Consider the following 27,257-nt stretch of genomic DNA (forward strand, 5'->3'; position numbering starts at 1 on the left):
ACAGCTTCACCTTTTTGCTGAGATTCATATTCTTCATCTTAGCCTTTAGCAGCTTCATCTTATTCATAGTTATTGAATTTTCAATTATCTGTTGCCCAGAAGAAGAAGGCTCAGTTTCTTCATCCTCATCTGTATCCGAATTATACATAGAACCACCACTGAAAAGAAAACAATAACTACTTGAAATTTTTCTGATACCTGCTCAGTCACTAAAAATACTCTGTATGAAACAGCAATCTATAGAAGTTACTAATGATAAAACACTACTTCCATTTTGTCAATGTCAATGCAAGGAAAATATACTTCAAAGAATGTACTTCTTAAAAGAAAAAATGAAATGGGAATAAATATTATGATCTAGCATTACTGAAAATCTAGTATAGCTGAGCTTCTCCGAATTCAGCATATCATAAATGAAGACGTTTTGGCACCTGTCATATCATTCCCAAAGAGGCAAAATCCATTTCCTTGAGAATGTCTGATTTCATTTTATCAGGCAAGGCTGATAATTATGCAACCCAGACAACAGGTTGATGAGATTTCCATGAATCAGAATTTTTTAAAAATTGGCATGGGAGAGTAGTATACATTTTTAGTCATCCTGAGGGGATTCTCACTAAAAAAAAAAAAAAAAGAATTCATGCACAGGTGTCATCACTTTCTATTCTTAAGGCTATTCTTAAAGGGCAAATATATATATGTGTGTATGTGTATATATATACATACACACACACTTTTTTTTTTTTTTTTTTTTGAGATGGAGTCTCACTCTGTCACCAGGCTGGAGTGCAGGGTGCAATTTCGGCTCACTGCAACCTCTGCCTCCCAGGTTCAAGCGATTCTCCTGCCTCGGCCTCCCGAGTAGCTGGGACTACAGGTGTGTGCCACCACACCCGGCTAATTTTTTGTATTTTTAGTAGAAACGGGGTTTCACCATGTTAGCCAGGACAGTCTTGATCTCCTGACCTCGTGATCCACCTACCTCGGCCTCCCAAAGTGCTGGGATTACAGGTGTAAGCCACTGCGCCCAGCTAATAAATTTTCTTAAGTAGAAATAACTTAAAATTTTTCTAAGTATGTTTGAAAATGTAAAAACCTAGAATAGCATAGATTTTAACAAGAAAAAAGACATCCAGTCAAGTCATGATACAAGCCATTAAACAGGTTAAACATTTCAATTACTGATCAACCACAGTGACGTTATTCATATTTCAATGTAATTAATATTTGGAACCCTTCCTCTTTGATTGCATAATGATGTATCACACTATCCTCATATTTATATTTACATGTTTGTTTTGCCCCTTATTCACCCATACGTAAGCAAGTTGAAAGCAGATATTAGATTTTATCTTCTTAGTCTGCACCAGGCACAGCGCTTGGCACATAGCCAATAAATGTTTGATGAACTGAACACAAAGATTTTGAAATTTCATTTATCTTTTCTATAATGGGAAAATTAGAATGGCAAGGATTTGATAAAATACAAGTTCAGCACATTTGGAGAACGATTAAAACTTTAAATAAAGCAGAATAAGAATACATATTAGTTTTTATGCAGATTTACTTATAGGAAAACTAGGTTATCCACACTATGGAAGTATGAGGGTTAATAAAATTTCCCATTTTATACGGTTGTAAGAAATGGAAACAATTTAGGATAGCCTTAATAGGATATATTCCTTAATGTTTCTGAAGCACATATTATTGCCACACAAGGGCAAAAAAGAGAGTAGACAGCCCCATTCCTACATTTTATATGGTGCAACATGAAATGCTCTGAAACTGTGGGTTAATTACACGCACTACACGCATGGGTAATAGCATCAGAAGGAAGAATGTAGGACTAGTCTCCACAACCAATTCAGTCTGTGATGCTTGACTTATGAAAGTCACAGTTACCTACTACAACATGGCTACCACAGTATGATAACCAACACAAGTACAACACTGAAGTAATAACATTGCCTGCCATTTACTGAATGCCTGCTCTGCCAGGCACTTCCCACACATTATTCCTAATTCTCACAAAACTACATGAGGTAGATATTATAGCCGATTTTATTAATGGAGAAACTCCAGGTGAGAGAGGTTAAGTGATTTGGCGCAAGATCAGAAAGCTATCGACAGCAGACCTAAGATTCAAATCCCCCATCTGTCTGGTTCCCAAGCTGATTCTTCCTACTACCACTCATTGCTTCCCCAGGCACCAAAAGGCCTTACTGCATCATGCTTGTGCACCCAAATGAGTGCCAGAACTTCTACTGTGTGAAGGCTTCTGTCTCAAGGCCAACTACACAATACCTGAAGAGGAAGGGTGTATGAAGATTTTTGTCATTTCACCCTGTGGAGTTAGAAGGAATAACTCAAGTATACACTACTCTGTTACCTTGCAATATTTTAATCTTAAATACTTCTGAGTTACCCTGTGGCATTTTAAGTATCTTTATTGAATACTGAAAAAAGTTTCTGATTCAACATTACTGTCTTGAAAAGACCTATTCTCTCATGGAATATATACATATACACACACACATACATACACACATATATATCTTTTATATATATAATATGTAGTATATACATATATAAAAGAACAATAATGATAAATCACTGGACTCATTTTAGAGTATAAAAGCACTTTTAAGTTCACCTTTTTTTTCAAAGAACCACATTATTGTGTTTTCTCTCATGAAGTATAGATTCATGAGATGAGTTAGAAGCCAATCACAAATTTTTTTCAGATGAAAAATGTTAACTAGATTAGGTTAACATAGTAATTTATAAATTTAATCTGAAATGGCTTTCTTTATATTTAAATATCATATTTAAATCTTTTGATTTAATGATAGGATTAAAGGATACGAGATGGGCAAATGTAATATTATTCAAACATGAAATCTGTACATCCCAAAGCCAAGAACTCATTTAACTTTCACAATTTACCATTAAGTCTTACAATGTCTCCTTATCTTTCTGCTTAAAAAATCCCAGGCCAGGCGTAGTGGCTCACGCCTATAATCCCAGCACTTTGGGGGGCCGAGGTGGGCGGATCACCAGGACAAGAGATCGAGATCATCCCGGCTAACACGGTGAAACCCCATCTCTACTAAAACTACAAAAAAATTAGCCGGGCGTGGTGGCATATGCCTGTAGTTCCAGCTACTCGGGAGGCTGAGGCAGGAGAATCGCTTCAATTTGGGAGGCAGAGGTTGCAGTGAGCCAAGATAGCCCCACTGTACTCCAGCCTGGACAACAGAGCAAGACTCCATCTCAAAAAACAAACAAACAAACAAAAAAATCCCAGTAAGGTGGCATGATCCACTAAAAAGATTTGAGACTAAGAAAAGACTGATGCTGAATTTTGTGTCAGAATGAAACAAATTAACACTCAATTCTACCTCTTCCTTTCTAGAGTAGGAGCCAGCAAACCATGGTCATGGGTCAAATCTGCCCCACCACCTATTTCTATTTCTGTGTGGCCCATCAGCTAAGAATGGTTTATGAACTTTAATTAATCGAAAAAACTCCAAATAAGGGTATTTCGTAACACATGAAAAGTAAATAAAATTCAAATTTGAGTTCATAAATAAAGTTTTATTGGAACACAGCCACATTCACCCAATCATGTATTACAAATGGCTGCTTTTGCCTACAATGGCAGAATTGAGTAGCTATGACAGATTTTATGTGGTTCTCTCGTTGCGCTACATTGTGATATGGGAAACTACAAATCACTGTGACACAGTCATAATTCAACAGCATTTTGAGTGCCATGTATATTGCTATTCTGTGACTTTTATTAGTGTACACCCAACCTTGTCAAACAAGAAAAGTAGATTTCAAATGTTGCCATTTTAAGGTTCCATAGAGTGGACTATTTGTTAGCAATTAGATAGCAAAGCATGATGCTTATTATGCAGTGACACTATAGCTATGCTAAAGGAAAACAGCATAAATAAGCATTACCAGGTTAGGCGTTCATCACAATATTCCCAACTTGCAGGAAAGCAACAGTCAGAAAAATTAGAAAATTTACAATTTACATCATAGTACAATTTACATCACATTTACAATTTACATCACAGCAGAATTTCTTTACAAAAATAAAAAATGAAAATGAAGCTATAACCAAAGAAGTTTCCGATTGTTTATATCTGCTAGCCAAGCAAGGAAAGCTACTTATCAATAGTGAATTAATTCATTATTGATCATAGCAGTTGAGGAAGTACGTCCTGAGAAAATAAACTTGTTTAAAGGTCACTTTTTCAGCAGGAACAATTTCGCAAAAAGTTGACAGCGTTGGAAGCAACGTCAACAGCTGATTTAAAAATAAGGTAAATGATTGAGTCATTTTCCTTGTTTTTTGATGAGCTGACATGTATCACCCATATTGCTCTGTGTTACTATTTATTGAGGGCATCATTACCAAGTTTGAAGTGACTGAAGAGTTGGCCCCTATGAATAGTCTGCATGAAGCTACTACAGGTGAGAATATTTTCAAATAAATTGCTAAAACATTAATTTAGTACAACTTTAAGTGAACTCTGCTATGACTGATGGGGTGATGTGTGGAACAGAAAAAAAAAAACTTAGTTGGACAAATTTATAGAGTTAGTGAACATGTAAGGTCTTTTTTTTTTTTTTTTTTTTTTTTTTGTCTTTTTGAGACAGGGTCTCACTCTGTCACCCAGGCTGGAGTGCAGTGGTGCGATCTCGGCTCACTGCAACCTCAACTCCTAGGCTCAAGCAATGTTCCCACCACAGCCTCCGAAGTAGCTGGGACTACAGGTGTGTGCCACCAGGCCCAGCTAGTTTTTTTCGAGATGGAGTTTCACCGTGTTGCACGGGCTTCTCAAACTCCTGGACTCAAGAGATTCACCCATCTTCCAAAAGTGCTGGGATTACAGGTGTGAGCCACCATGCCCTTTAAACATGTAAGGTATTTAAAGTATACAGTTATTCATCAGCAGGTATTTCATGGTAAATATCTGAATCTATCCTGTGTTATTAAACCAGCAGTGTTAATGGTAAACTTCAATTGTTTCATGGACTTATCCATCATCAGTTTGGTGGCTTACTGGTAATAAAGTTTCATTATGATTTTTTTTAGCTCAGGAACTCTGAATGAGAAGAACTGGCCTTAACTACTATTATCAAACACTTTTTAAATTTTTTAATTGTCTTTGGAAATTAATTTTAATGTGGACTTCATGTTTCGTAATGAATTTAACCTAAAATTACAAAATAAAACAATGTTTATATGTGAAACATATACTGCAATAATGTCATGTTAACAACAACTAATGTTTGAATTGCATGTAATAGCAAGCTGCAATCATTCCCATGCTTTCAAAATTTGAAATTAGGTAATATCTCTATTCCCATAGAAATTTGCAGCAGATATATTTCTGAGCTCAAGCTATAGGTCTAGCAGTGATTTTATACCTCAGGGCAATTTCCAAAAAATGTCCTATTTCAAAATTCATTTAAATGTGGAACTGAGGAGCTTCCAGGGCAAACAGCAAGAGAAGATCTGATAGAATTTTATAAATGTCTTACAAATGATCAATATGCTCAATAAAATAATGTGCTCATGGACTGATAGCAGTATCTGACAGTACCTAACTGTGTGAAAAAAAATTTTTCTAAGATAAAATACACAAAATCTCATTACAGATCAGTATTAACAAGTGGACTTTTGCAATTGACCTTGCAAATTTGATGGGCAACACTAACTTTCAACCTCAATTAGGTAAAACATTATTCCCATGAAAAAGAATTCCATTCTTCTGGAATTCTGTGGTACAAACAGAAGAAAAGTACCCAATTGTTAGTCTTATATTTTGAACTTTGTTAGTAAAAGTTTTGTGGAGATCTGTTTTCTCTCGTTACATAAGTACCTATTTAATATCCTTAATGCTGTATCTTGGCCTAAAAATCCTAAAATAGTTACTATCTGCACACCTTTACAGAAGAAGTTTGCTACCTTTGTTGTAGACTAGGAAAGCCTCTTCTAGAACAGGAAAGATAAATGTCCTTCATGGTATGACCAGATCGTTTTCTACTCCTCTTTCTCATTCATCCATCCCTTTCCTTGTCCAATTATTGTAAATGAATACAAAGGAAGAAAAAATAAATAAATTATCTTGTGATGAACAATAAGACAGTTCTAATTAAATTCCATGATGACATTTGAGCTGAGTCATAAAAACAAATAGAAGTTGGCTGAGGAGAAGCTGGAGTAAGAGGAGAAAACGACGTTTTAAGAAAAAGGGAAAAGGTGTATAAAAACACAGCATAATGAAAAGACCTGGAAAACTATGGTGACAGGTTGTCAAAGGACTCATACACTAAGCTGAGGAGCTTGGGTTTCCTTTAGGAAAAGGGAGCCAAAAGAGTGTGTACTAGGGAAGAAAACTAAACAGTGAGCCAACACATGGCAAAAGTGGTATGAAGACATTCTATTAATGGCCTAAGGCTGTAACCCTCACTGCTACCTCCTCCATTTCTTGCCCATGGTTTATGCCAAGTTTGTAGTGCTAACCAGATGCTGACATATTAAAGTCAACAGGTAACACCCATGTGTCACAGTCTGCTCTCTGAGGCCACAAAAAATTGAGTCTAATCTTTCTTTCACATAACACTCTGTGGTAGGCAGAATCCGAGGAGAATCTCTCTGACTCTTGACCCCTGGTGTTCACATCAAATATGGTTTCCTATCCTTGAGCCTAGGCATGATGGACGTCTTGCTTCTAGCCAACTGAATATGGCAAAGGACGTTGCAGATGTAATTTAGGCCCTAAATCAGCCAGTTTTGAATTCATCAAGAGGGAGCTGAGGGCAGCCTCTAGTCAACAGCCAGCAAAAAACTGGGCCCTCCATCATATAACTGAAAGGAAATGAATTATGCCAGCAATAAGAGTGACCTTGTAAGTAGATTCTCCTCCCCAGTCAAGCCTCCTGATAAGAGACTTGCTGACACCTTGACTCCAGATTGTGAGACTTGGAGCACAGTGATGCTGTGCCTGGACTCCTGACCCACAGAAACTGTTCTCCAAACTACAAGCTGTTTTTTCTTTAAATGATTTCACCACTACCTTTTTATTTTGCAGGACCTGTAACACCTTCCCTTTCTCTGTCTGCTTGGCAAACTCCACTCCCCTTTTAGGGTCACAGCTTCTCAGAGGTTGTGTCTAACTCTCTGCCTTTCATGCATAATAAAGGCCCTCTCACCTATTCTCCCAGAGATCCTGATATCTTTTTATAACATCACCAACATTATATCACCGATACTCTTTATAGCAGACTGCATGCTCCATGAAGGTAGGAAAAATCATCTTTACATCATCAGTGCCTTGCTCAATGAATGGCCATAAAAGTTCGGTGAGTGAATGCTTAATAACTTGAAGTGAAAGAAGATAAACAATCATAGTAACTCAGAATGCACAGCAACTAACTGAGAGGTTGCCTTGTCCAATTCTCTAATTTTTCTATTGCTTAGCTAAATATCTGTAGGGTTTCTCCTCCTGATTTTAGAATATTACAATTTCTCTCCCTTTTATAGAATAGGAAAACAAGATCAGAGAAATAAAGAGATTTATCCGCCTTTAAGCAGCAGACTTAAATTTAGAAAAAAAGGTATCAACTTCAGGTTTAACCCTTTCTATTATGCTAAGGTTGTATAACACACTATTATGACAGGATTCTATAATCTATTAGGCATCTTAGAGTTTCACAGAGTAACAGAAACAAATCTTTTTATGAAAACATCCCACTCTGTAAAAAAAACCTCAGTTTTATCATATCAATCATATGAAGGACAATTTCAGACTTATATATTGGGGGCTGGGGTAGGAATGAGATGCATGACATTTGTTAATATATATAGATTATTTTGACAACACAAGGTAAACAAAAGTTTATGGAGTACCTCATACGATGTTCTCCTTTTCTCCGTAAGATATGCAAATGAAAACCTATTTTCTTTGAAGAGTCAGATAACGGTGTTAAAGTGCCATCTCCCCTATCTACTGCAGGAAAGAAATTCAATTGATCTCCTTCTCGGTACACCAAAAATGTAACTTGTTTGTTGCAGGAGGTCTTCTCCCAGACCTCAACTCGACTGGAATCCAAGTACTCTGCCATCTTCCTAAGTGGATCTTCTGTAGGAACTACAAATGGAAAATTGATAAGTCTTCGATTTGGATCAAGTTTTATGCATCTGGGCACAGTAGTGACAGGATATAATGTACTGAATTTGAACAACAGCCCTGTGCATATAATATAAACATGATATTCTTCAAATAAGTTTCTGATCTTTCTAGAGTTAATATAGCATTCCTTATGTTGTATTAATAAGAAACAAACAAACGAAATGCATGATTATGTTACTATGTTCAAAGACAGAGCTAAACCAAAACATGAGGGTTTTTTGTCCTATGCCATTATAGTCTATATTTTTTTCCCTGTGCCACTAGAGTCTGTATATTTGCTGATTCTATGACATTACTATCAACAATTCTTTTACTATATACTTTCTGCTCCCTATATTTTCAAATATTGGTTCCAACAATAATTAAAATCAACATAAATCCCACTTACTTTAGATTAAAAGTACACAGACACAGCCGTATGTGGTGGCTCATGCCTGTAATCCCAGCACTTTGGGAGGCCGAGGCAGGCAGATCATGAGGTCAAGAGATCGAGACCATCTTGGCCAACATGGTGAAACCCCGTCTCTACTAAAAAAAATACAAAAATTAGCTGGGCATGGTGGCGTGCACCTGTAGTCCCAGCTATTCAGGAGGGTAAGGCAGGAGAATTGCTTGAATCCAGGGGCCGGCGGTTGCAGTGAGCTGAGATTGCGCCACTACACTCCAGCCTGGCGACAGAGGGAGACTGCATCTCAAAAAAAAAAAAAGGACACACCACACAAATACATAATTAGGAGACATATCTAAGAAATTAGAAGTAAGCAGACTTATTTTTTTCTTTCTGGTTTTATATAAACGCTGATTCTGAGAGCTGTTTCTTGACGTGAAGTAATTAAAAGTACATAATAACTTAGAACATGAGGGAGTCACTTAATGTACTAAAATTGCAACAGTTCCAGGAAAAAATAAAAGTTCTCTCCCAAAGACATTCTCATCATACTGCAGAAACATCTGCTTTCTCCTAAAAGAGGCAAAGATTTCCCAAGCTGCATAACTTTCATTTATTTATTAACAGAATCGTGGTGCTCTACAATCCTTTAAAAAGAAGCTGCAGCAATAGGAAAGTATTAAACTTGGAAAGCAGTAAGGTAAAAACATCAAAGATGTTTCCATAGCCTAAATTCAATAACACTATTACTAACACAAAAATCTTATGATTTAGCTTGCTTTATGAAAATAGTTATTTGGATGTTTTTATTTACTTTCATAGGCCAAAAATGTATAAATATTAAAAGACACTTTTCAAACAACTTCTTGCCCTTTGTAAGTTAATGCTCCACTTTCCATATTACGTCCAGAGATAAAAATTTGGATGGGAGGGCAGACCTTTGGGGGAAAAAAAAATAACAAAACACAACAAAAAAGAAATAAAAATTATGCCTATTTTTGTAGATATTGCTATAGCCATTACCACAGTCACATGAAAGCCTTTCCTAAACCAGCACAGGGTGCCTTACTCAGGCAGGTGTATGTGTGTATCTTCTCACAACAGAAAAATCTTTCAGATTTTACCAGCTATAAAACAATATATATGAAGTTTGATATGCACTGGGCACAATTTAGTTCTAGAAAAGAAACTAATTTTAATCTTTCTATGCTGCTTGGATAATGGTTATTTCAAAAATAATTTTTATCTTTTTATTTGTATTCTTTATTTGAGACAGAGTCTCACTCACTCACTCATATGTTTATGAAGAGTGTGATACAGATTCTGAGGCAAACTTTTTTTTTTTTTTTTTTTGAGATGGAGTCTTGCTCTGTCACCCAGACTGGAGTGCAGTGGCGCAATCTTCACTCAACTGTAACCTGTGTCTCCCATGTTCAAGCAATTCTTGTGTCTCAGCCTCCTGAGTAGCCCGCCACCATGCCCAGATAATTTTTGAATTTTTAGTAGAGATGGGGTTTCACTATGTTGGCCAACCTGGTCTCAAACTCCTGACCTCAATCCCAGGGCCTATAATCCCAGCGCCTATAATCCCAGCTACTCAGGAGGCTGAGGCAGGAGAATCACTTGAACTCAGGTGGCAGAGGTTGAAGTGAGCTGAGATCAAGCCACTGCACTCTAGCCTGGGCAACAGAGCAAGACTCCATCTCAAAAAAAAAAAAAAAAAAAAAAGTTTATCTCAGAATCTGTATCACACTCCTCATAAACATATAAAATAATTTTAGTTCTAATAAGAAAAGTAGGTGTTTTGATTAGACACTCTGGTTTAAAGTAGTATTATACACAAATAACCAACTTTCAAAAATGTAATACAATAGAATTCACATGGCATTAAACAGTATATAATTCTCTCTTAATATAATGGCTTAGTAAACATAGGGTTCTCGTGCTACTCCCAAGAGTTATTCCTATAAACATCATATAGTTATTACTATAAATGTCACATAGGACAATTACTTAAATCCAATTAATTAAAAGTCTCTGATATCAGGAGCATTAACAGGCCCTAACATTACTAACTTTGTTTTTCTCTAACCTATAAAAAGCAGTTCAACAGCCAAAGTAGCATATCTCATTAAATCCTCTTGAGGTAGCTAAGAAAAAGATAGTAATAATCCTATTTTCTAACCAAAATTATGAAACATAGGGATATAATTTGACATGTGGAAGCAAGCCAGGAGTAGAATCAATACTTATCCTTCAGTTTTCTGGTTAGTGAAGGATCAAATAAATCTGAAAGCCTTCCTCAAAATGAGGTCCACAGAAGAGGACACTCTGACTAGTCTCCTCCACTTGATGGGAATTCATGTGACACACCTGACTCAGGGACCAATGTGAATACTGCCTGCTCTTCTTGTGCTTAATAAAACCCTCTCATCAATCAAGTCTCCACTAATGTCATCTTTTTTGAGGGCCCTTCCTACCCTGTTTTCTGCATAGCACTTACAACCATTAGGAGTTACATCGACTCTTTACACATTTATTGTAGGCACTGTCATGAAGCAGAGACTTTCTCTCCCATGTCTACTATACTTGGAACATTGCACTGACCATTTAGTAGATGCTCAATATGTATTTGTTGAATGAATGACTGGATTTCAGAACTACTTATATTCTGAGAAAGGATGCAACAGGGCCATGATAATATCCATGAAACCCAGATGTATCACAAACCAAGTAAACAGGCAATGTTGGAATTTTGCAAAACAATCATAATCTCAGGAATTGAAGATCTGGTAGATTTAAAAATAAACAAGATTCCTATGAAACTAAACACAATGGTAACATAATACTTACAGTATGTCATTCCATTTCTGTTCCCTATATCGGCAAAAGGTTTATTTTTAAATCTCCCTGAATTGGACCAGGAATCAGGTGATTTTTCTGAATTGTATTTTAGAGTTCCAGCCTCTAGGCATTTAGGTTTTAAAGAACAATGCCTAGAGAACTAAATGTGATTTTTCTAAGACCTAATAGCAGAAAGGAAACCTAAATGAAACCTGAGGCTATAAAAATACTAACTGACATAAAGAATGTTACTGTCAAATTGCTTTTATATATATATATATATATGTATATATATGCCTACCTCTTCTAGTATTTATAGGTCCGCCACGCATAGCCAAAACTAGCTTTAAGGTACACCCTTCTGAAATGCTGTGGAGAGTTAACACAAAAATAAATCATAATCATCAAAATGCATTCAGTGCTAAATGTACACATAATTACATGCTGGCTTATCAGGGAGAGTGCCTACTCTCTAAAATATAAAAAGATATAGCAATGTAAATACATATAAAATGTTAACGTATTTATTGGTACAAATAATAAAAGAAGTGAAACAAATTCTCATAAGCCATAAAGAAATCCAAGAATAAACATACTGGAAAAGACCGCTGTGACCATGTGTTTTAGCTTGTTCATTTCACATTAAGGACAAGGAGGCCCAGAGAACAAAAGTGGCTTGCCCAAGACCCAAAGTGTAGAAAATAGCAAATCTATTTAATAAAATAGAAAATAGAAAAATAACAAGGTCTCCTGACTCTCAGTGCTCTTACAGCTATTCCACACTGCCTCTTATCCTTTTGCCCTTTTCTTAAGAAAGGAGTGATGAATTATGTGAAAGAGGGGAGAAATAAAGAGAGACAAAGTGTCAGAAAGTATGTTGGTAGTCACTGGTGCACACAGCATTGCTTAGTAACAAAAGCAGGGCTTAATGAGAAAGGAAAGACTTTGGGAAGAACAATTCTCTCTTATCCAAAACTCTTGTAAAGACAGAAAGAAAAGGAACATGGCCAGGAAGGAATGGTTCAATATTCAAAGAAAGGAGCAAAGTAGGCAAGAAGATAATAGGAGGATTTCAAAAGGCAAGAGATAAACAGCTTGACATGAAAAATGAAAAGGGAACATAAACGTATCAGAGGATAAAGGTTAAGTAGTATAGAGTAACAAACTAATGCATCTAAAGTTCAGGATGTATGATGAAATCTAGGAATCTGAACTATTCAGAAGAAAAAGAGACATGATCTAAGAGTTCAAAAGACAAATATTAGCATATGGAGTCATAATACTAAGTGCCTACAAAACAGCCAATATGCAATTACACTCACTTGTAATCATTCAAGCAATAATCATTTTCAAGTTCCATGTTATTCCAAATTAAGTGCTGTCGACAGATGGGAATACCTTAAGGGAAAGTTATTAAAAAAAAGTGTTAAAAGAATTCAATAGCATCTCCAAAAGAGTATGATACAAATCTATTTCATTAAGGAACTAAGAGTACTAATAAATTAAACATTCTTCTAAATTGAATGCTAGGTGCTAAAATTTACAGAAGGCATGCCTAAAAGGAGATATAGTCCAATCCATTCACTGTAGAAAAGAACAGATGTTGCAACAACTCTCTGGTCCTAAAACAAGGTATAAGATAGAGAGCCCTTTAAAAGGCAAGATAACATGCTCCTGCACAGCAAAAGAAGCTATCAACAGAGTAAAGAGATGATCTACAGAATGGGAGAACATATTCACAAACTATGCATCTGACAAAAGTCTAATATCTATATGCTATAAAGAACTTAATTCAACAAACAAAAAACAACCCCATTAAAAAATGGGCAAAGGACATGAACAGACACTTCTCAAAAAAAAAAAGACATATATGTGGCCAACAAATATATTTTAAAAGCTCAACATCACTAATCATTAGAGAAATGTAAATCAAAACCACAATGAGATACAAGCTCACACCTGTCAGAATGGCCATTATTAAAAAGTCAAAAAATAACAGATGTTGGCAAGGTTGAGGAGAACAGGGAACGCATACACTGCCGGTGGGAATGCAAATTAGTTCAGCCATTGTGGAAAGCAATGTGGAGATTTCTCAAAGAGTTTAAAATAGAACTACCATTCAACCCAGCAATCCCACTACTGGGTATACACCCAAAGAAAAATAAATCGTTCTATCAGAAAGACACATGCACTGGTATGTCCATCACAGCACTATTCACAATACCAAAGAGATGAAATCAATCAAGACGCCCCCGCCACAGTGGACTGGACAAATAAAATGTGGTGCATATACACCACAGAACACCATGCAGCCATAAAAATAATAAAATTATGTCCTTTGCAGCAACATGAATGCAGCTGGAGGCCATCATCCTAAGAGAACAAATGCAGGAACAGAAAACCCAAATACCGTGTGTTCTCACTTATAAGCAGGAGCTAAACATTGAGTATATATGGACACAAAGATGGGAACAATAGACACTATGGACTACATGGGGAGGAAAGGGATGTGGGTTGAAAAACTACCTATCGAGTACTAGGCTCACATCCTGGGTGACAGGATAATTCATACACCAAACTTCAGTAACACACAATTTACTCATGTAACAAACCTGCCCATGTATCCACTGAACCTAAAATAAAAGTTGAAAAAAAAAAAGAAAGATATTGGGCTGGGTACAGTGGCTCATGCCTGTAATCCCAGCACTTTGGGAGGCCGAGGCAGGTAGACCACGAGGTCAAGAGATTGAGACCATCTTGGCCAACATGGTGAAACCCCATCTCTACTGAAAATACAAAAACTAGTCAGGCATGGTGGCAGGCGCCTATTGTAGCAGCTACTCGGGAGGCTGAGGCAGGAGAATCACTTGAACCTGTAAGGCGGAGGTTGCAGTGAGCCGAGATTGCGCCACTGCACTCCAGCCTGGCAACAGAGTGAGACTCCATCTCAAAAAAAAAAAAAAAAAAAAAAAAAAGATACCATGAATCAGGCCTGAAGAGTTTAATATTTAAGGCCTAAAATGGAAATCAAAAGCAAACAGGAATAGCTATTCTTATATCATATAAAACAGACTTTAAAGCAACAACATTTAAAAAAAAAAAGACAAAGAAGGTCATTACATAATGATAAAAAGATCAGTCCAACAAGAAGATATTACAATCCTAAATATATATGCACCTAACTCCTGAGCTCCCAGATTCATAAAACAATTACTACTAAGAAAAGAGATAGACAACAACACAATAGTGGGGGACTTTAACACTCCACTGACAGCACTAGACAGGTCATCAAGACAGAAAGTCAACAAAGAAACAATGGACTTAAACTGCACTCTAGAACAAATAGAACTAACAGATACTTACAGAACATTCGACCAAAGAACTGAAAAATATACATTCTTCTCATCAGCACATGAAACTCCAAGATCATATGAGAGGGCACAAAAAAGTCTCAAAAAATTTTTAAAAATCAAAATTCTGTCAAGTATCCCCCCAGACCACAGTGGAATAAAATTAGAAATCAACTCCAAATACACAGAAATTAAACAATCTGCTACTGAACGATTTTTGGGTTAACATTTTGAAATCAAAATGGAGATTTAGAAATTCTTCCAAAGGAATGATAATAGTGATACAAGTTATCTAAACCTCTGAGATACAGCAAAAGCAGTGCTAAGAGGCAAGTTTATAGTGCTAAATGCCTACATCAAAAAGTCTGAAAAGTCACAAACTGACATCACAGTTTGATGTGTAACATCACACCTCAAGGAACTAAAGAAACAAGAACGAACCAAACCCACAGCTAGCAGAAGAAAAGAAATAAAGATCAGAGCAGAACTAAATTGAATTGAAACAAAAAAATACTAAAGATCAATAAACAAAAGGTTGGTTCTTTGAAAATATAAACAAAATCCACAGGCCATTAGCTATATCAATCAAGAAAAGAAAACAGAAGATGCAAATAAACTCACTGAGAAATAAAAATGGAGACATTACAACTTACACCACAGAAATACAGAAGATCATTCAAGACTACTACAAATACCTTTATGCACACAACCTAGACAATCTAGATGAAATGGATAAACTCCTAGAAACATACAATCCTCCTACCTTAAGTAAGGAAGAAATAGAAATCCTGAACCAATAACAAGCAGTGACAATGAATCCGTAATTTTTAAATTGCCAACAAAAAAAAGCCCAGGGCTAGATGGATTCACAGACTAATTCTACCAGACATTCAAAGAATTGGTACAGGCCGGGCGCGGTGGCTCAAGCCTGTAATCCCAGCACTTTGGGAGGCCGAGACGGGCGGATCACGAGGACAGGGGATCGAGACCATCCTGGCGAACACGGTGAAACCCTGTCTCTACTAAAAAATACAAAAAAACTAGCCGGGCGAGGTGGCGGGCGCCTGTAGTCCCAGCTACTCGGGAGGCTGAGGCAGGAGAATGGCGTAAACCCGGGAGGCGGAGCTTGCAGTGAGCTGAGATCCGGCCACTGCACTCCAGCCTGGGCGACAGAGCCAGACTCCATCTCAAAAAAAAAAAAAAGAATTGGTACTGGCCAGGCTCGGTGGCTCATGCCTGTAATCCCAGCACTTTGGGAGGCCAAGATGGGTGGATCACGAGGTCAGGAGATCAAGACCATCCTGGCTAACACAGTGAAACCCCATCTCTACTAAAAATACAAAAAATTAGCTGGGTGTGGTTCACACACCTGTAGTCCCAGCTACTTGGGAGGCTGAGGCAGAAGAATTGCTTGAACCCGGGAGACAGAGGTTGCAGTGAGCCGAGATCGTACCACTGCACTCCAGGCTGGGTGACAGAGCAAGGCTCCGTTTCAAAAAAAAACAAAAGAAAAGAATTGGTACCAATCCTACTCAAACTATTCCAAAAGATTGAAGAAGAGGGAATTGGCCAGGCAAGGTGGCTCACGCCTGTAATCAGCACTTTGGGAGGCTGAGGTGGGCAGATCACAAGGTCAGGAGTTTGAGACCGGCCTGGCCAATATGGTGAAACCCTGTCTCTGAGAGCTCAAAGCTGCAGTGAGCTGTCATTGTGCCACTGCACTCCAGGCTGGGTAACAAAGTGAGAACCTGTCTCAAAAACAAAAACAAACAAACAAAAATCTGTAATGGAAAAGTTAAAAGCATTAGAACTCAAAACACAGTAACAAGAAAACAACAAAAATTTGAATAGACACTTCACCAGAAAAGATACAGATGATGCAACAGACTGAGTGTTTGTATTCACCCACTCAAATTCATATGCTGAAGCCTAAATACCCAATATAATGGTATCAGAGGTAAGGTTGGGGGTCTTTGGAGGTAATTAGATCATGAGGGTAGGGTCCTCAAGAATGGGATTAGTGTCCTTAGAAGAGAGATGATCTCCCTCTCTCTCTCTCTTTACCATGAGAGGATATAGAAAGAAAACAGCTGTCTGCAAACCAGAAAGAGTGCCCTCACCAGACCCTAGACCTGTGGGTAATCTTGGACTTCCCAGCTCCAGAACTGTGAGAAATAAAATTCTGTTGTTTAAGCCATCCAATCTATGGTATTCTGTGACAGCAACCTGAACTTTTTTTTTTTTTTTTTTTGAGACAGGGTCTCATCTGTTGCCCAGGCTGGAGTGTAATGGTGCAATTTTAGTTCACTGCAACCTCTACCTCCTGAGCTCAAGCGATCCTCCCACTTCAGCCTCCTGAGCAGCTGGGACTCCAGGCGCATGCCACCACGCCCAGATAATTTTTGTATTTTTAGTAGAGACAGGGTTTCACAATGTTGCTCAGACTGGTCTTGAACTCCAGGACATGAGTGATCCACCTGGCTCAGCCTCTCAGCCTGAACTTATTAAGACAGATGACAAGCAGATTAAAAGATGCATAACATCATCAGTCATTAGGAAACTGTAAATTAAAACCACAGTGAAATATTGCCAATTCATATTATAATAGCAAAAATGAAACAAAAACTGAAACTAAAAGAACCCAGACAATATTATTAAGTGCTGATAAGGATACAGAGCAACCAGAACTTTTACGTATTACTCATACAAACACAAAATGGTAACAGCCGCTCTGGAAAATAATTTAGCAGTTTTATAAAGTTAATATATACTTCCTATGCAATTCAGCAATTCCACTCTTAAGTATTCACCCAAGTGAAATAAAAACCTATGCTTCCATAAAAATGTGTATGTGAAAATTTATATGACTTTATTTGTAATCACTAAAAACCACCCAGATGTCCCTTAACTTGGGAATGAATAACTATGGTACTTCCTTATAACAGAACATTACTCACTCGGCCATAAACAGAATGAACTACTGATACATGTAACAATATGATAAGTCTCAAATGTATTATGCATAAGTGAAAAACAACCAGACTTAAGAGACTATAAAGTATATTATTTCATTTATATAAAATTCTAAAAAAGGCAAAATTACAGGAATAGAAACAGATCAGTGAGTACGACAGGGGCTTGGAATAGAGGAATGGATTGACCACAAAAAGTACAGGAGAATTCTGATGGGTGATGGAACTGTTCTATATCTTGATTGTGGTGGTGACTGTATGATAGTAAATGTCTGCCAACACCAACAGAACGATATACTTGTTATGGGTTGAACTGTGTCCCTTCAAAATTCTTATGTTGAAGTCTAAGCCCCTTATACCTCAGAATGTGACCTTAATTTGAAGATAGAATCTTGACATATGTATTCAAGTTAAAGTGAGGTAACTAAGGAGGGCCCTAATCCAATATGACTGGTATCCACATAAAAACGAGAAATTTGGAGGCAGATACACACAGATACAAGGAGATTATCATGTAAGAAGACGAGGGTGATGCCTTGAATAAGCCAATGAACTAGAAAGATTGAAAGCAAATCCCTAGGAGCTGGGTGAGAGGCATATGACAGATTCTACAGCCCTCAGAAGGACCTGACACTCACCAGCTAAATTTCATATTTTCAGCCTCCAAAACTGTGTAACTTTCTGTTGTTTAAGTCACCCGGTTTGTGATACTTTGCTATGACAGCCCTAGCAAACTAATACAATGTGTAAATTGTATGATATGTAAATTATATCTTCCTAAAAAATGGTTTGTTAGAATCTGGAGACAAATGAAAACATGCTCAGTATTATTAGTTAGCAAATTAACAATGTGTATAAACTACAAAAAATGATCGAAGCTATCTAATCATATATATTGCTGTGATTACAAAGCCCTTAAGTAACTATTACAATTTTTTAAACAAAAAAATATTTTTAGCAAAACAAGTACTTGGAATTTAATAACACTGACATTCAACTTACCAAAAACTTATAGGATATAGCTAACACAGTTATTGGAATTTTAAAATAAATGGTTATGTTTTTAAGAAGTTGAGACTCCTAGTTTCAGCTCTGATATGTGGAGAACTTTTAATTCACCACTCCTTACAAGAAAAAAAGCTGAACAAACTGAAAACCAACAACTTTTCCTGGTGCCATCAGAGAAATTAGGTAGTAAGGTAAACCACCATAACAAAATCTGTTGAGATAGGCAAACCCAGAGAGTCAGAGTCAAGATCCGTTTATGTGAAGCAGAAGCCTCCAAAGTCATGAATTGGAAGGAACACTTACATGGTAATTTTGATGAATTCATAGAGGCTGAGTGTGGACCAGCATGAGACTGGGAAATTACTGAGGGCCAGTACACCAGGCCCGTCTAGCCTCCCTACCTCACTTGAACTACTAGAAGCTGAGGGAGAAGAGAAGCTAAGACACACTTTGAAGGTCCCAGCCCAGAGGCACAGACCCACTGAAAGATTTAATCGTAAGATTACAGAATGTTCCCCCTCTTCCCAATATCTCACCACCACACTAACAAGGCTCCAGTAAAACAACAGTGGATTACAACTGAAAGAATTGTAAGACACAAACTCTAAGCAGGAGTCTTCAGGGAAACTCAAAGGCATCAGGGGAGACAAAACAAGAAAATGAGAGGAATTTGAAGCCTCTAGCACTTGCAACTACAGCAAACATTAAACACAGCCCAATTTCTAGCCAGTTGAAGATAAAACATCACTCTAATGTCCTATTTACCTCAATTTTTATTACCTGATATATCTGGTTTTCAACTAAAAATTACAAAGCATGCTAAAAGACATGAAAACACACAGTCTGAAAAGAGAAAACTAGCATCAGAAATAGACTCAGATATGGCAGAGATCTTGAAATTATCAGACAGGGAAATTAAAACAGCTAAGATTAATATGCTAAGAAATCTAATGGAAAAGTATACAACATGAAATAACAGATTGATAATACAAGCAGAGATGGAAACTTTAAGGATAAAAAGTAGATGTTAAAAATAAAAACACTAACAGAAATAAAGAATGCCTTTGATTGGTCATCTGCAGACTGGATGTGGTGAGAAAAGAATCGGGAAGTTTGAAAAATGGCAACAGAAACTTCCTAGGAGAGGCACAGTGGTATGCACCCGTAGTCCCAACTACTTGAAAGGCTGAGGCACAAGGATTATTTTGAGTCTAGGAGTTTGAGTCCAGCCTGGCCAACATAGTGAAATCCCATCTCAAAATAAATAAATAAAAGAAACAAAGAAAAGAAAATAAACTTGGCAAAACGGACTGTTAAGAGAAAAAAGAACATACAAAAACAACATCTATTAACTGTGGGACAATTTCAAAAGTTGTAGCAATTTCAAAAGGTGCTACTAGAATATCAGAAGAAAAAATGAGACAGAAGAAATACTTAAATAATGGCCCAATTTTCCAAAATTAATGAAACATACCAAACCGCAGATCCAAGAAGCTCAGAGAATACCAAACACAATAACTACCAAAAAATCTACACCTTCAACGTATTATATCAAACTGTAGAAAAGCAAAGACAAAGACAAAATCCTTAAATCAGGCAGAAAAGGGAAAAAAACACCTTACCTAAAGAGAAGCAAAGATAATTACTACAGGCGACTTATCATCAGAAATCATGCAAATAAGAAAAGAGTGGAGTGAAATATTTAGTGTTGAAAGAAAAAAAACACCAACTTAGAATTCTATACCCTGAAATATTATCCTTCAGAAATGAAGGAGAAATACTTTTTCAGACAAACAAGAAAAGTTAAAATCTGGGTTTTTTTGCAAGAAACCTTAAAAGACATTATTCACCAAAAAAATGATGTAGGTTAGAAACTAAGATCTACATAAAGAAAGCAAGAGGGCTGAGCATGGTGGAATTTGTTGCCAGTGGACCCATATTGCAAGAAATGTTAAAAGACATTATTCACAGAAAACAGGATGTAGGTCAGAAACTCAGATCTACATAAACAAAGGAAGAGGGCTGGGCATGGTGGCTCACGTCTGTAATCCCAGCTTTTTGGAAGGCTGAGGCAGGAGGATCGCTCTGCTAAGCACTTCACCTTTAACTCATTTAATCCTGAGAACAACCCTTTGAGATAAATACTATTATTCTTCCATTTTAGACTGAGACATCTAAGATAAAGAGAGGTTAAGTAATTTGGGCAGCCAGTAATCTGAAGCCAGGCAGCAAGCCTTCGGCACTCCAGTCCCCTTTTTCGAGGCCCTTTGCAAGTCCCTGAGCAGGCCCTGCTCCTCCCTTGCTGCAGCCTCCTTGTTCCTAATGCAGCACACTCCTTCAGCCCTTTCTCCACTAGCCCCTCCATCCTCCCCACTCTCCCCACCAGGCTCTAGTACTCAACTTACCAAAAACTTCCCCTAAAGGAAAAGCAGTCTGGCAGAATAATCATTTTCCCAGCAGGATAAACCCAAGCAGCCTCACCTCTGCCCTCCGTATTCCATATCCCTCTAACTTGGAGAGTCTGACTCACACCGTGTGACCCCCAATGTCTTCCAGGGTATAAAATAGATCACCCAGAAAGGGCTTAAAATGTATTTTTCGGCTGGGTGCGGTGGCTTATGCCTGTAATCCCAACACTTTGGGAGGCCAAGGCAGGTGGATCACCTGAGGTCAGGAGTTCGAGACCAGCCTGGTCAACACGGTGAAACTCCATTTCGACTAAAAGTACAAAATTAGTTGGGCGTGGTGGCACATGCCTGTAATCCCAGCTATTCGGGAGGCTGAGGCAGGAGAATCATTTGAACCCAGGAGGCAGAGGTTGTGGTGAGTAGAGATTGTGCCATTGCACTCCAGCCTGGGCAGCGAGAGCAAAACTCTGTCTCAGAGAAAAAAAAAAAAAAAGGAAGACTATGTTCTCTCTCTGCCATGTGAAAATGCAGTGAAAATGCAGTGGGCAAGCCTAGAGGAGAGTCTCCACCAGAACCTGCCCATGCTGGTACCCTGATATTCAGCCTTCAGACAGAAATAAATTTCTGTTGTTTAAGCCACCAGTCTGTGGTATTTTGTTATGACAGCTCCAGGAGACTAAGACAGTAGGGTATTTTACATATTACCTTATTTAATTTCCTAATATCTGTATTTGTTCATAAACATTTAAACTTAGATTCAATTGTCTAATAACCACAAAGCCACTGCTTTTGTCCCTACAATGTCTCCTCCTACAGAGGACAAGGAATCTATAACTTGGCTCTCGTTCTGACTCGTGGAAACTAAGTATTTCCCCTTGGATGAGTTATTAATCTCCTCTAAACCCAAGTTGACTCTTCTGACACAAAAAGATTGAAACAGAACTCTCTCTAAAGTGCTTCTGCTGCATAGAGATTATTTAAAATTCATGAACGAGATTAAAAATACAGAGATAATATACAACACAAGAGGATTTCATCTTCATGCTCCAAAAAAGGTATCCTCTAAACTATGATATAAATTGCAAAGCAGAACAAAGTCAAAATAGACTATTATGACTCTAGACCTCACCAAATCATTTAGGGCAGACAAAAGCTTCAAGAGCCATTACTGAATGTGCTGATGTGGTCACTGGACTCGGCCAGCCACTTACTTCAGTAGGATGTCTCCTGGGGCTAGAGAAATAGCAAATATTCAGGAGCTCATGTATCAGAATCCTTGACCTCACAAAAATGAAAAATTCTAACCCTCCTCATCCTTCTATAATTCTGAACTTAAACCAGCTGGAGGGCAACCCTAGTCACTACCTTTATATTACAAGCAAGTTCCAGCTGGTTTCATCAACAAAGATCCATTTACTGTTATATGGAACAATTTAATTTTCTACTCAAAACTGGATTTTTAACAACTACAAATGGCAAACATTACTTATTGCAGAAATCTGCAAAATGAAAAGAAAAAGACTAATTTTAATTTTTAATTTTTAAAAAGTGCACTTTTAGGCACTTTTTGCAAATATACAAACCACAAAAGAGACGTTACACATTATTCAGCACCCCTGCTATGCTAAGGGAACTCTGAATGTATGTAAATGTAAGCCAAAAACTCTTTTCGGAAAACCTCCACATTAAAAAAAAAAAAAAAAAAAAATGGTGGTTGCAAAGCAGTGTAAAAAGGGAAATAAGATCCCTAGAAGGGAATATAATTACTATTTCCCATTAAAAGTAAAATAAAAAGTAACATTAAAAGTAACTATAAAATAGTTAAGGCAGAAGTTGCATGTCACCATAACCTGCTGAAAGTTACTCTAAAATACTATTTCACACCACAGCATGATGCCAGGGATTTGCTTCCAAAGAATCTGGTGAACACAGCAACGGGTACAAAATAGTTCATAAGCTGATAAATGTTGGAGAGAGGGAGTAGAAGGGGGTTCAGTATCTTATTCTTTCTAACATCATATATGTTTGAAATTGTCTCCATTAAAATACTTTAAAAATTACTAGATATTATTGAATAAATTTAATTTTCATATCCTAAAAACAAAGAAAGATGAGTACCTTCCAATCTTCGAATTTTTGCTTTCACAGAAATAATAGTTTCAAAAGGTGAAACTCTCAGCTCAAAACATGTTCCAGTTAATGTTTCAATGAAGAGCTCCATGGTATCATAGAAATGAAGTCTGTAGTAATATGGTCCCATGTTATCATCATTGAAGAATGGAGGCTCTTTTCTGTTATCCATTACTTTGATTTTTCTAGTTCTTCTAAAATATGTCGTAGGCAACTGTATTCCAGTTCTAGCCAAATCAGGTTTGAAGACTGGTAATATATATTGTTGTTCATGTTTTGAGTTTTGTACCTAAAAAAACAAGAATTTTTTTAATAAGCCTATCTGAAAGTCGTATTTGTCCATAAAGATTTTTCATGTACCTGTGGTCCATATCAATCTTCCAGACAGCCCCAGAATTCACTTTAGTGCTTTTAACTATGTCTAATCCTGAACTTTTCACATTTGTTTCTGAAATCACTCTCCCATCTAGACCATAAGATTATTAAGAATAGGTATATTTTTTATATTATAAAAATATATCATACGAGAGCTCAGCACAGTTACTTATATATATAGTACATGCTCAACAAATAATTTCGTTGTTAAATGATGTATAAACCAAACTCAACAAACACATCAGTACATTTTTGCAAGGCTTTGAAAAATTTATTCATATCCTTTTCTAAAACATATAAATTATGTCTTCTATACCATACAAAGCATAACTTTACAACCATTGTACATTTGACTTTTTTTTTTTTTTTTTGACAGAGTCTTGTTCTGTCACCAGGTTGGAGTGCAGTGGCACAATCTTGGCTCACTGCAACCTCCGCCTCCCGGGTTCAAGCAATTCTCCTGCCTCAGCCTCCCAAGTAGCTGGAATTACAGGCACTCACCACCATGCCCAGAAGATTTTTGTATTTTTAGTAGAAACAAGGTTTCACCATGTTGGCCAGAATGGTCTCGATCTCTTGACCTCGTGATCCACCTACCTCAGCCTCCCAAAGTGCTGGGATTACAGGCGTGAGCCACCGTGCCCAGCCATTTGACATATATGTGTGTGTGTGTGTGTACATATATATATATATATTTTTTTTTTTTTTTTGAGGCAGGGTCTTGCTCTGTTGCCCTGAGCTGGAATGCAGTGGCAATGATTACAGCTCACTGCAACCTCAACCTCCTGGGCTCAAGCAATCCTCCCACCCAGCCTCCAAAGCAACTGGGACTACAGGCATGCACCATCATACCTGGCTAATTTTTATATTTGTTGTAGAGACAGGGTATCTCTATGTTGCACAGGCTGGTCTCAAACTCCTGGGCTCAAGCAATCCTCCTGCTTTGGCCTCCTAAAGTGCTGGGATTACAGGTATGAGCCACCATGCCTACTCCTGTTGTATATTTGAATCATACTGGTAACAGGAATGCCAACAATCATAATAGGTTGCTTAAAAGTAGTACTCACTAGGCCGGGTGCTGTGGCTCACGCTTGTAATCCCAGCACTTTGGGAAGCCGAGACGGGAGGATCACGAGGTCAGGAGATTGAGACCATCCTGGCTAACACGGTGAGACCCCATCTCTACTAAAAATACAAAAAAAATTAGCTGGGTGTGGCGGCACGCACCTGTAGTCCCAGCTACTCGGGAGAGGCAGGAGAATGCCATGAACCTGGGAGGCAGAGCTTGCAGTGAGCCGAAATCATGCCACAGCACCCCAGCCTGGGCGACAGAGCAAGACTCCGTCTCAAAAAAATAAAGTAGTACTCACTAAATCATCAACGGATTCCAGAGGATATTACAGCATTAAGATGACATTAAAATTGGTAATAAATATTAGACAATCTCTGCTCACATACATACAATGGCTAATGAGTATGAGCGGTAAGCCCAACAAATAGAAGTAGTAAACTAAATGACAAGTATAGAACTAGGAGCACAAGAATGATCAAATTGCTATTGCTATTAATTGTGAAAATTCTATACAGGAGGGCCTTGAACTTAAACTAAGACAAATGATACACATCTTTCTGGTGAGGAGAGTAAGCCTTTTTAAAAATAGCTTTATTGAGAGCCGGGCGCAGTGGCTCACACCTGTAATACCAGCACTTTGGAAGTGGAAGCTGAGGTGGGCGGATCACCTGAGGTCAGGAGTTCGAGACCAGCCTGGCCAAAATGGCAAAATCCTGTCTCTACCAAAAAAATACAAAAATTAGCCGGGTATGGTGGTGCATGCCTGTAGTCTCAGCTACTCAGGAGGCTGAGGCAGGAGAATCGCTTGAGTCCAGAAGGCAGAGGTTGCAGTCAGCTGAGATTGCACCACTGCACTCCAACCTGAGCAATGGGGCAAGACTCCATCTTAAAAAAAAAAAAAAAAAAAAAGGAAGCTTTATTGAAATGTAATTCACACGCCATAAAAGTCACTCATTTAAAGTCTAAAATTCAATGGTTTTTATTATATACACAGAGTTGTGCAACCATCACCACATTTGCTTTAAAAAATGTTCATCACCTCTAAAAGGAACCCCATACCCTGTAACCATCACTCCCAAATTCCCCCAGTCCCCTACTCAACCCTATGCAACCACTAATCTACTTTCTATCTCCAAATTGGTCTATTCTGGACATTTCACATAAATAGAATCACATATGACTTTTTGTGACTGGTTTCTTTCACTTAGCATAATGTTTTCAAAGTTTATCATGTTCTAAGATATATCAGTACTTCACTCCTTTTTATTATTGAATAATAGTCCCTTGTAGCAATACATCTCATGTTGTTTATCCATCCATCAGTTGATGAGCATTTGAGTTGTTTCCAATTTGGGGTTGTTACATATAATGCTAAGATGAACATTCAACTGCAAGTTTTTGTGTAAACATATGTTTTCCTTCCTCTTTGAAGTAGCTTTGCTGGGTTATGTGGTAACTCTTATGTCTAGCACTTTGTGGAACTACCAAACTGTCTTCTAAATGGTATGGATCATTTTAGAGTCCCACCAACAATGAATGAGGGTGCCAATTTCCCCACACCCTTGCCAATACTTCTTTCTTTTCGATTAAAGCTATCCTAGTGGGTGTGAAGTAGTATCTCGCTGTGGCTGTGATTTCCATTTCTTTAAAAACTAATTATATTGTACATCTTTTTTATGTGATTATTGGCCATTTGCATACACTCTTTGGAGAAATGCCTATTCATATATTTTGTCTATTTTTAATTGGATTTTTTATTGAGTTGTATGATATTGTATTGATATGTATGTATGTTACATGTTCTAGATAAAAACACTTAACAGATATATGAATGGCAAATATTTTCTCTTATTTTGTGGGTTGTCTTTTGATAGTATCTTTCGAAACAAAAGCTTTTAATTTTGTTAAACTCTAATTTGGCTATTTTTCTTTTATCATACTTAAAAAGCTTGGCCTAACCCAAGGTAATAAAGATTGACTTACGTATTTTTCTAAGAATTGTATAGTTTTAGCTCTTATATTTAGGTCTATTGTCTAATTTCAATTTAGTTTTGTGTATGGTGTGAGGTAGGGTCTAACTTTATTCTTTTGCATGTGGATAACCAGTTGTTCCAGTATTACTTGTCAGAATAACCATTTGTTCCCAATTGAATTCTCTTGGATCCTTGTTAAAAACCAATTTATTGTCAATGTGAAGCTTTATTTCCAGACTCTATTCTGTTGATCTACCTATGCCAGTACCACTGTATCTTAATTACTGTAACTTTGTAGTAAGTTCTGAAATCAGGAAGTGTGAAGCCTCCAATTTGTTCTTCTCTTTTTAGATTGTTGGGTATTCTGGGTTCCTGGAATTGCCATATGAATTTTAAGTATGCCCATTTTGCAAAAATGTCAGCTGGGATTTTGACAGGGATTGTATCAAGTCTATAGATTTGGAGAGTATTGCAATCTTAATACTAAGCTGCATTGCTTATATATGACTTTGTATGGAGCT

The 27,257-nt window shown here is 37.3% G+C and overlaps 1 protein-coding gene across 10 annotated transcripts in view; it reads right to left on the bottom strand.

Annotated features, from left to right (window-relative positions):
* ZFAND4 (zinc finger AN1-type containing 4) overlaps window positions 1–27,257 on the bottom strand; it is a 58,472-nt gene that overhangs the window by 22,890 nt on the left and 8,325 nt on the right. For 6 of the 10 annotated variants that reach the window (XM_050805318.1, XM_050805319.1, XM_050805316.1 and 3 more), the window contains exons 2-6: window positions 23,305–23,605; window positions 12,771–12,846; window positions 11,750–11,817; window positions 7,934–8,174; window positions 11–158 (exon numbers count right to left, since the gene is read on the bottom strand). In XM_050805318.1, the coding sequence (XP_050661275.1) occupies window positions 11–158; window positions 7,934–8,174; window positions 11,750–11,817; window positions 12,771–12,846; window positions 23,305–23,488 (717 nt within the window). In that variant the 5' untranslated portion in view covers window positions 23,489–23,605. Of the gene's footprint in view, window positions 1–10; window positions 159–7,933; window positions 8,175–11,749; window positions 11,818–12,770; window positions 12,847–23,304; window positions 23,606–24,758; window positions 24,933–27,257 lie in introns of those variants that run through there. The other 4 variants (XM_050805320.1, XM_050805324.1, XM_050805325.1 and 1 more) reach the window with 4 other exon arrangements.

Source organism: Macaca thibetana, chromosome 9 (genome assembly GCF_024542745.1).
Source record: "Macaca thibetana thibetana isolate TM-01 chromosome 9, ASM2454274v1, whole genome shotgun sequence".
Lineage (NCBI taxonomy): Eukaryota > Metazoa > Chordata > Mammalia > Primates > Cercopithecidae > Macaca > Macaca thibetana.